Source organism: Gekko japonicus, unplaced genomic scaffold (assembly GCF_001447785.1).
Source record: "Gekko japonicus isolate JY-2015 unplaced genomic scaffold, Gekko_japonicus_V1.1 scaffold57, whole genome shotgun sequence".
Classification (NCBI taxonomy): Eukaryota; Metazoa; Chordata; class Lepidosauria; order Squamata; family Gekkonidae; genus Gekko; species Gekko japonicus.
Genome location: NW_015160208.1, coordinates 357,655 through 368,045, shown reverse-complemented (window position 1 = coordinate 368,045; position 10,391 = coordinate 357,655). Strand labels below are relative to the sequence as shown.

At 42.7% G+C, this 10,391-nt stretch overlaps 1 protein-coding gene across 1 annotated transcript in view; it reads right to left on the bottom strand.

The window, feature by feature from the left end:
* NPLOC4 (NPL4 homolog, ubiquitin recognition factor) overlaps nucleotides 1-5,438 on the bottom strand; it is a 71,411-nt gene extending 65,973 nt beyond the window's left edge. The window contains exons 1-2 of the mRNA XM_015408849.1: nucleotides 5,326-5,438; nucleotides 599-679 (exon numbers count right to left, since the gene is read on the bottom strand). Coding sequence (XP_015264335.1) covers nucleotides 599-679; nucleotides 5,326-5,340 — 96 coding nt within the window. The 5' untranslated portion in view covers nucleotides 5,341-5,438. The remainder of the gene's footprint in view (nucleotides 1-598; nucleotides 680-5,325) is intronic.
* Between the last annotated feature and the right edge of the window lie 4,953 nt (nucleotides 5,439-10,391).

The following is a 10,391-nucleotide window of genomic DNA, read 5'->3' as shown; positions in this document are numbered from 1 at the left end:
CACTGAATTCAAGAGGAATCAGTCAGTCCCTCATAAATATGAGAGAGCAGCCTTAGGCAATATAATGACAGCTATATTGTTTCTCACATGACTACCCCACAGTGAAGGAAGAAAAGCAATCTTGCACTACAAATGTACTTTTAGACTGCACCTTCCTCCCAGTGCAAATCCTACTTGTCTCTCAGCTAGCAGCAATCAGCATGGAGATATCACCCTACTCCCTGTGCAGTGTGTTGTTTTCAGGTGTACTGAACCAGCTTGTCTGGCCTTCTCCTATAGAAAATTCTTCCTTGATAAGAAACACCACCTGTGACATGTCAGGATGAGTTAGGTTAGGCTTGGGTGATGATGTCAATTGTGGGTTTAAGACAAAAGAAAGCTGCAGTTTAATTTTGAAGAGATTAGCATTCTGTTCAATGCCAAATTGTACAGCCAATCAGCTATCCCCACTCTCTTCTAATTATATTAAATTATCACCACAGCAAATCCTACTGGGCAGTCCACAGACTGGCTGTGTTCTGAGCGACCTGCAGGACAGGAACCTTTGCTACTGCCCTAGAAGAACTCTGAAGTATGCATGCATACCAAGCCAGAATACCTTTTTCAGAAATGTTGCAGCAGTTTCCCGCTTCGTGGCTGTGATACGTTTGACTCCCTCTGGTGACTGGACACGGATTATCTGTTAAGAAGCAAAAACAGGAATAAACAACAGAACACAACCAATCTCACGTTCTGGCTTCTGAGGCAAAAAAGTAGGCTAAGCAAAAGAGACTGGCTTTTGAAAATCAGCACATGGCTCAAAATTAATTTGATTATTACTGGAAGTTATTTTATGTTCTAGAATAATTGATGAGCGAAAGAAGATAAAAAGTATTAGGTAAATTCACCATCTCCACATTATTTTAAAGGTGCACAGCATTGGCAGTACTTGAAAGATTACTGTACAAGAGCCTCTTTCAATTTAGAAATCAAACCCAGCGGGAATTATTATATACAAGTTCAGGTGGAAAATTAGTCAAACTTCAGATTTAGTGCCTTTGTTAACATTTTTATCAGACTGCATTATTACCAGCCCCTTCTCATTTTAATTGATAACAGCCATCTACCTCTAGTATGGCCGGGGTCCAACATACCTACGGGACCACCTTTCCTCGTATATACCCCAGAAAGCACTACGGTCTGCGTCTCAAAATCGGTTGACCCTCCCTGGCCTGAGGGAGGCCAGGCTAGCTGCTAGTAGGGCCGGGGCCTTTTAGGTGGCGGCCCTTACCTGGTGGAACAAGCTCCCGGAGGAGATCAGGGCCCTGCAGGACCTTTCGCAGTTCCGTAGGGCCTGCAAGACGGAGCTCTTCCGCCAGGCATATAATTAGGGGCCACCGCCATAGTGCAAAGCCCGCAAAGTCATCATTGAGCAGCTGCCATAAGAGTGACAAGCAGAATAACATCTAAGCACTTTATGCTGGGAGCTGGAAACGCATCTGAAAGCATTCCTTCTGACTGAATTTTAATTGCCGCCAGCACTTTGTAATGTATTAATTTCAACTGTTATGTTTTAATTTGTATTATGTATGTTTTTATCATGTATATGTCATTGGAAGCCGCCCTGAGCCTGCTTTGCGGGGAGGGCGGGGTATAAATCTGACAATAAATAAATAAGTGTATCACACCACTCCAGCCCTGTAAGACATACAGCTGTGGAGCAACTTTTTGCGGAGAAGCAAGGAAGACACCTATTTACACTGGAAAACAGCAGCCTTGGATAATCCTAAAAAAATATGAAGTTGGCTTTGAATCAGTAGCTTGCATGTAAAACTGTCTAGCACTTTAAAGAGGTTACTACAACATATATGCAAGCCAGATAAGAAGTTAACAGAGAATGCTAAAATTATATATAAACACATACCAGATTGGACACACAGTAACACTTGGCTGCCAGTGTATCTAAAACGGCTAAGGAAAAAATTATTGCTCCCCTTGTTGCGATGCTGTGTTAACAAATTGTTACCATTTTTTCACACAGTACTGTATCATATGCACCACAGTACATAATCCCACTTTAAAGACATATGAGTTAATCTTTGTTTTGCTTGTTTAAAATGAAAAATCATACTGAAAATGTTTAATGTATAGCTGTTCACATGAGCTCTGACTTAGAGAAGTTTCATAATTAGTGGATGACAAGTTCAGTGCTATGCAAGAGTTAAGTTTGATCCAGTTTGCATATGTAGATGGTATGAAGGGAATATTTATTTTGAGAAATCCAAGAATGGGTGCACTATAAAGAACTGAAGGGTGATTTCATTTGATTTATTAAATTTACAAATGTAGCTAGATTTACAGTAAAGGCTTGTTTGAAACACTGTTTTGATAATAGTTTCTCAGTCTTTAATGGTTCATTGCATATGGTTAAGAAACAAGAGCAGCTATTATGAATAATTCTTACAGTACCCCAGAACATTACCTCCTTGCCACTCCCTGCAGTGTTTTACCCTGAAGTGGCGGCAGAACAATTAATCCTAGAGCCAAGTCATGCTATGAAGTCTAAGCACAATCCCTTGAATTTCAGTGTGTTTTATAGCAGATCTACAAGGATCACCTTGAAACTGGATCTGACATTTCCTACTACCTCCATCATGGTGACAAATATAGAAATGGACAAGGAGACTTTTTTAAAAAAAAGTGTGTGTCTTTTGAAAGTCTGTTACATTGATAAATGGAAAACAGAAATACTACAACTTCCAGATGTGGATGAAAAGATAACTGCTGCCTCAGCAGATGCCCCAGAGCACAAACACATCATCATCATGGATGGCTGCCCAGTTAGATATCAGGTGAAAGCCAGAATTTTGCCTATTCAATAGTGACATGTTTGCAACCTTTGCAAATTGTGATGTCACCATGTTTTCTGAATAGGCATTTCTTGACAGTTTTGAAAGAAGAAGCTAAACAAGAGCATTTTCCGTACATTTCATCAATATTTCTTGAAATTCATACCCCCTGCAGAAAAGTATTTTGATCCAGTTATATGACACAACCAGTGTTCCCTCTAAGCTGAGTTAGGGTGAGCTAGCTCACAGTTTTTTAGCCTCTGGCTCACACATTTTTGCCTTAGCTCAGGAAGGAGGGCTCCAGAGCAAACTAATTTATGCAGCAGCCCAATCGCTCACTCACAACTTTAATGCCGGTAGCTCACAAAGTAGAATTTTTGCTCACAGACTCCACTGCTTAGAGGGAGCATTGGACACAACTTGCTTAACAATTAGACATCATTATCAAAGGAGGCAGCATGTAATTGCCAGACAGAACATCAGTTGGCTAACTTACCTTTAAGTAAATAGTACAGCTTAACTTTTGTTCAACCCTGATCAAAATTGCTGATTCAACTCTACCAAAAACAGGTTTAACTAGAATTACTTTAAAGCTACACCACAGCTGAAGGCTCTGAACATATGTCAAAACTGTGTCCTAAGAAGGCCATCTCACTTTTATTGGTATAGCTACTAGAATTGTTATCAATATTTCACCTCAGATACAGCTGATCAATATTGTCACAAACACCCCCACCAACTATTTGTTAACAACAGCATTCAAGCCAGGGCTAGCTAACAAGAATGCTGTTAGAATGCATTTTATCAATGTCATTAACTCTGCATAGGATCAGGCTGCTAAAGAGAACAGAACTCGGAGAAATTGGGGAATTTATGATCTAACAGTTCATCAATCAGGTTTTCATGTCAGTAGTTGCCTTTTTTGACAACTGTGCTTTTCATGTTATTTCATTATAACCATTCTGACTATAGCTAGCCACCTAGGACATTTTACAGGAAAAACAGAATAAAAGTATTTTAATTACACGCACACAATATATTAAGCTTTACAAAACTGCAGTGCTTCAGTGCAGGATGCATTTTCACTTAATGTACTTTAGTTCAGTCTTCAGATATAAGTTATTAACTGCTTACAAAGCATGTTCAGATATTCCTTTAAAAACACCGCCCATGAAACTATTTTCTTACAAATTCCTCAAATCACCAATACCCTAATTTCTTCCATAGTCCATAAAGACTGCATTCTCACAGATTTGAAGGGCAAGGAAGAATCTCCCACTTCTGAAATCTGGATGCAGGAAAAAAGTGTGAAGGCTTGTTCACATAAGCCACTTAGTGGAAAGCATCTGTTCAAGCATTTGCTCATTCTGTCATGGACAATCCTATGCAAGACTCAGTGAGTTCATTTGGGATTTACTCACTAGAAATGTGCACAGGACTAATGCTTAAGCTTTTCTTGTTCATTTAGGACCATTAGCCTTCTACTTTTAACAACTGGAGCTAAGCCAAGAACATGTATGAATCTTCTATAGCAAGTTTTCCCCTGGGGCATTCTTCTGCCTAACTTATTTGGGACACCGGCACATAAACTTCAGTGTTTCCAAAGACTGAAGTGGAAAATAACTTAGCTGTTATCTCACAGTACTGATCTCATAATGCAATGCATTACAATGAGTCTCACCACTGTATGTTCCACTATAGACAACACTGCTATTATTCTGAAAACTAGTTAAAGCTCTGATCTCTCTTCTTCCACACACTTTCTTTATTCCACACATAATGGCTTGTGGGCAGGTAGCCAAATGTCCCAACAACCACACTGAAGCGTTGCAAAGAGTACTAATACTGAACCTGGAGATAAAACAATGACTAAACCGAACGGGGAGGAAAGACAGAGCTGGTGTTGCATTCTGGGAATTGTAGTCTGGTGAGGGTGCTGAATTCTTTAAGACAACCGTGGTATTCTCTCACGAACTACAATCCCCAGTGTTCCCGCGGGGATGACTATTTAACAAGTCTGAGATGTAAGCTATGTCCTCTGTCTTTTTGGCGAAGGCAACATTCCTTAGACAACCTGGGGAAAGTAGGGCATGAAAGCGATATTTTAATGGGGGTGCGGGGGCCGAGAGACAAACAGCCATTCGATCCGTCACAGAAAGAAAAATAAAATGGGACTGTGGACTTGACAAACCACGACCCTCCGAGGAGTTAAAAATATCAGCTCCTTAACTAGAATTTGTATGGCGCTGAGAGAGGAAAAGAAGACAAGCGCCTCCTACACTGGGTTCGGGCAGAGATAAGGGCAAAGGTGTCAGCAAAACAGCGAAGGATTTAGGGGAAGGTAAAGACCGAGAGAGGGACCACAAACTCGCAAGGCAAAGCGGCGCAGTTCAGACCCGCCACTTCCTTCCCCCTGAGAAAGGAGGGGGCCTTCTCTGCCCACACAGGCCTCACAGCCGCGGGCCCCCTGCGTGCCTCCCCCTCAACCCCAACTTACAATGGTCTCCGCCATGTCCTCGCAGCCGCTCCCGACTCGCTTCCTGCCCCGGCTCCGGCGGCGCCGCCTCCTGCCCGCCCTCTCGCGCGCTCGTGCTCCGCCAATACTGCCGCGTCACCGTTCCCGCCTGGTAACGCAGCCACAGCCAACTAGGTTCCGGGTAGAATCAGTCCGACGGTAGCCCCGCCTCCTCGTCCCTCGGTGTCTTCTTGCCTGGTAGACTCAGACCCCTCTGCCGCCGGGTAGGGAAGGCTGCTTCTTCTCACGGCTGACCGTCTGGATCTATCTTCTCACCCTCGTATTCGTAGACTGTGGAGAATCTAGTAAAAGAGCGAGTTTTACATGACTAAGTGCCCGGAAGCAACAAGCCGGTTGATTTTAAAGCTAGCTTACTTCCCCGCTGAAATTTGTACTTTCCCCAAAATTATCCGGAGTGAAAAGTATTCTGCAGAAACAGCGCATTAAGCTTCCTCTGAGCATTAGTTAGCCAGAGAGACACTTTTGCCAGAAATAACAGTTAAAATATTTTTAATTATCTTTGTATTTTCGCAAGAACATAAGAGAAGCTAATGTTGGATCCGGCCAATGGCCCATTTAGTCCAACTCTGTCACACAGTGGCCAAAAATACCAGGTGCCATCAGAAGGTCCAGCAGTGGGGCCAGGACATTAGAAGAAGCCCTCCCACCGTTGCCCCACCCCCAGGGCCGGCCCCAGATTATTTTGCACCCTAGGCAAGGATCCCTTCTGGCGGCCCCCCCTGCGCCCACCATGGCTCGGACCCATTAATTGGATCTGTACCCGGGACCTCCCGTTCCCCTGGCACCCATGCTCTTAACACTCGCTTTTGTAACTTTGCCTGCTTTGCACATCTGGCTTCCACCAAGGAAGACTACAAAGAAAGGCACTCGCAGTCGCAAAAAACCTCTGCTTCTCACTTGCCTTGACAGTTCCTTGCTGGGGTTGCCATTAAGTCAGTTGCAACTTGAGTGTCCTTATGTAATAGCCCTCCTACTTAGGTTCTTCTTTGACTCAGCGGAGTGACCCTTCTGTGCCCAGAGGGCTAAGTTCTTTGGTGGAACTGGTGTTTGTATCATCAGAAAGATCATAACATGTTTAAAACTCAGTAGTGTTCGCAGCAGAACCAGAACAGGGTGTCTGTGCGCCAGTTTGGCACCCCTAGTGAGTGAGCCGGCCCTGCCCCCCCCCCCCCAGGCACCAAGAATACAGAGCATCACTTGCCCCAGCCTAAGAGTTCCTACCTATACCTTGTGGCTAATAGCCACTGGTGGACCTCTGCTCCATATGCTTATCTAATTCCCTCTTGAAGCTGTCCATGCTTGTAACTGCCACCACCTCCTGTGGCAGTGAATTCCATGTGTTAATCACTCTTTGAGTGAAGAAGTACTTCCTTTTATCTGTTCTAACCCGACTGCTCAGCAATTTCATTGAGTGCCCACAAGTTCTTGTATTGTGAGAAAGGGCGAAAAGTACTTCTTTCTCTACCTGCTCTATCCCATGCATAACCTTATAAACCTCAATCATGTCACAGCTCAGCGATCATTTCTCCAAGCTAGAGTCCCAAGCACTTTAACCTTTCTTCATAGGGAAAGTGTTCCAACCCTTTTATCATTCTAGTTGCCCTTTTCTGCACTTTTTCCAATGCTATAATATCCTTTTTGAGATGTGGTGACCAGAACTGTACACAGTATTCCAAATGAGGTCGCACCATTGATTTATACAGGGGCATTATGATACTGGCTGATTTGTTTTCAGTTCCCTTCCTAATAATACCCAGCATAGCGTTGGCCTTTTTTATTGCAGTTGCACACTGTCTCAACATTTTCATTGAGTTATAAGTTGAATGTATAACTGGCCCAGATGGAATTGTTTCCGAATTCTCACCTCCTCCAAAAGATGCAGCTCTCAATATAGACTTTAAAAGGGTTTTTTTGTAGCAATGAATCTGCTACATGGAATTTCAGCCATTTTGACACAATTCTACTATTTATTTATTTAAAGACATTTCCTACTTCATTTAAAGAATTTGTATGTAGCCTTTCTTCTAAAACAGGGCTTAAGGTTACTCGCTTTTGGTTTTTACGACAGCAAATGCCAATACATTATAATCAATAAACATTTAAAATCCATATAAAAACATTAACCAAATGCCCTTAAAAATGTTTGGCCTTGCATAACTTTCTAAAATTCAACAGCATGGGGCTCTTGCTCACAAAGCCAGGAGGGTCATTCCATTATGTAGATGCCACCACAGAAAAAAAATGGACATGAGCAGTGGCTGACCTCAACAACCCATAAAAGGGGACAAGGAGAAGCTCCAAGATGAGGAAGAGTGAGTGAAAGTCTGAGCATGTAGTACATTCCTGGATTGCCACTATACACATATTTTGACATATATTCTCACTGCAGCAAGAATACGTATAGCCAAATGTTGGAAATCTGAAAAACTGCTGGCAAGGGATGAGTTGGTTACAAAAATATATGAAATTGCAGAAATGGATAAACTGAACACGATATTGCAAGGGAAAGGCAAGAACTTTTTTTAAAAGATGGTATAGAGTGTATAAATGGTTTGGAAAGAATGTTTAATGTAAACTCCAAAGAATGAACTATGTATATCAATTTGTTTTTTCTTTTCTTTTGTAAATAACAAAACTTACAAATGCGTTTAAAAAAAACACTATAACATCTGAATTCAGCCAAAAAAACTAGAGTGCCTTCTGAAAGTTAGGCTAATGAACTTTAACACTGGATATGTCCTTTATTAAATTACACTTGCAGTATAATCCTAAGGAAAAAATACAAAGGGCAAAAAAAAGTGCAGTTGTGTTTTAATTGATAACTCTCCATGTATTTCATTGGTCTTGAAATGTGTTCAACTATTAGTTAAGATACATGCTGCATCTTTTTCAGACATTTGTTTCTGGAGATGCAGCTCCTCTATACAGAACTGTACATGGCTCACCAGAAGGAAATATAACATGTCTAACTGTTCAACAAATTCGCTTGTTGAAGATCAGTGAAATGTGTTAGGAATTACCTATTAAATCACTACTGCATCTTTAAGGAGTTTGCCTTTTTTGTTCGTTTTCAATGCAGCCCATTCCCCATCTTTTGGTTATCGTCATCCTAAGCACATTTACTAGACAGTAAGTCTCCTTGGCATCAATAGTTTATACTTCCAAGTAAATATGCCTAGGTTCATAGCTTCCGTATTTTAGATTTGTTTAGGCAGTTCCTGGAAATATTCTTCCTGGAAGATTCTGGTTTATGTTCTTTGACATGGCTACAGATGCTTTTTGAAATCTCTTGGTAAATATCCAAGAAGCTATCACTGATGCATAACATGCCAGAATAATGTTAGCCAATAAAAATGTGCCATGCTCATCGCTTCAAAATCTCCTGGATTGTCTAGTCCTACTGACAGAATTGAAGATTGCCTTGCTTTGTAGAGAGACAACCTATTTAGTTAACAGCTGAATTATCACAAGTGTAGAATGTCTACCATAAGGAATGTTTTGTACAATGGTTATCCTCATTATAGTCCTGTAAGACTACTGAAGTTGAGTGATAATTGTTGGCAAAGTAACACAGCAACGGTGCACAACCTGATTAAAGAGTAGATAAAGGTTTATTTAGGAATCAACATACTTGATAGGAAAGAGGAGAGACAGAGATATGTTCCTAACTACATCTCTAGCTGAGAGAGAGGGTAAGACTGAGTGTGGCACTTCCAAGAAGAAGGGGGAAATTGCCCTAAGAGTAGCAATCTGGAGACAGAAAAGAAATGACACTTACCAGGAGAGAAGGTGCTGACCTCACTTTCCTATTTAATTGACTTCTTGCTGCCCCCTGCAGAGTCTTCTTCTCTTCTTTGTACACCAGACATTGCTTTTTCCAACAATAATGATTTGCTTACAGCCATGCAACCAACATATTGTTGGCATGTGCTCTAGAGTTCCAAATCAAGCCCTTAATCATTGGACTACAGATCAGAGGTTCTGCACACTGCAAAATGCCCTTCTAGTGCTAAGTGATCCTCTTGTTGAACAGCATAGCTATATTTCAGCCACAATGGCCAGTGCTTGGGTGTGTATAAATTTCATTTCAGCCTTCTTAATTTATCTACCACAGAAGAGCCTAGTACAGCAATAGCACTTATCTTGTAACTAGCAGTAAAGCCCGTTGTGAAAGCAATACAACGGGATCTAGAAAGAGGCTCTGGGGCAGTGCTCTGGCTTTGGGCAAACAGTGTCAATTTGCTGTGGTGACCTCAGCAGGGTATAATGACAGAGTCCACTGTTTTCTCCAGAGGAACTGATCTCTGCTACCTGAAGAGCAGTTGTAATTGTGAGTAATCTGTAGCCCTCACCTGGAGATTGGCAACAATTGTTACCCAGGACAAAATGGCTGGTTTGGAGGGTGAAGTCTATGGCATTCTACCTGTCTGAGGTCCCACCCCTCTGCAAACCCCACCCTCTCCAGGCTCCACCCCTCAAATCCCCAGGAATTTGTCAGCATGTAGTTGGCAACCCCATCTCCTTCCCAGCTAGCCACCAACCTACCATTATCTGCCCCTTTGACTTCAGCTGACTTCTGCCCTCCCTTCTGCAGAACAGTTGTAATACTGAGTGCTCTCCAGCCCTCACCTGGAGATTGGCAACAATGGTTCCCTATGTGAGACTGACTGGTTTGGAGGGTGGAGTCTATGGCAGTGTACCTGTCTGAGGTCCCACCCCTCCTCAAACCTCACCCTCTTCAGGCTCCATCCCTCAAGTCTCCAGGAATTTCCCATCTGGAGTTGGCAACCCTATCAGGATTGGCCCCAATGTGTTTTCTCCCAAAGGCCAAAGTAGGTGACAGGACCAAGCTTAGTTGCCTACCAACAGGCACTGAGGGGAATGTAGGGTTGCCAGCTCTAAGGAGGGAAATACCTGGAGGTTTGGGGGGTGGATTCTGTAGAGGGCCGGGCGACGGAGGCATCGGCCTTCTGTCGCCCGCCTTGCCCCCCCAATCTCGGCCCGGGCGACCGCGGCTCCCGCCAGCG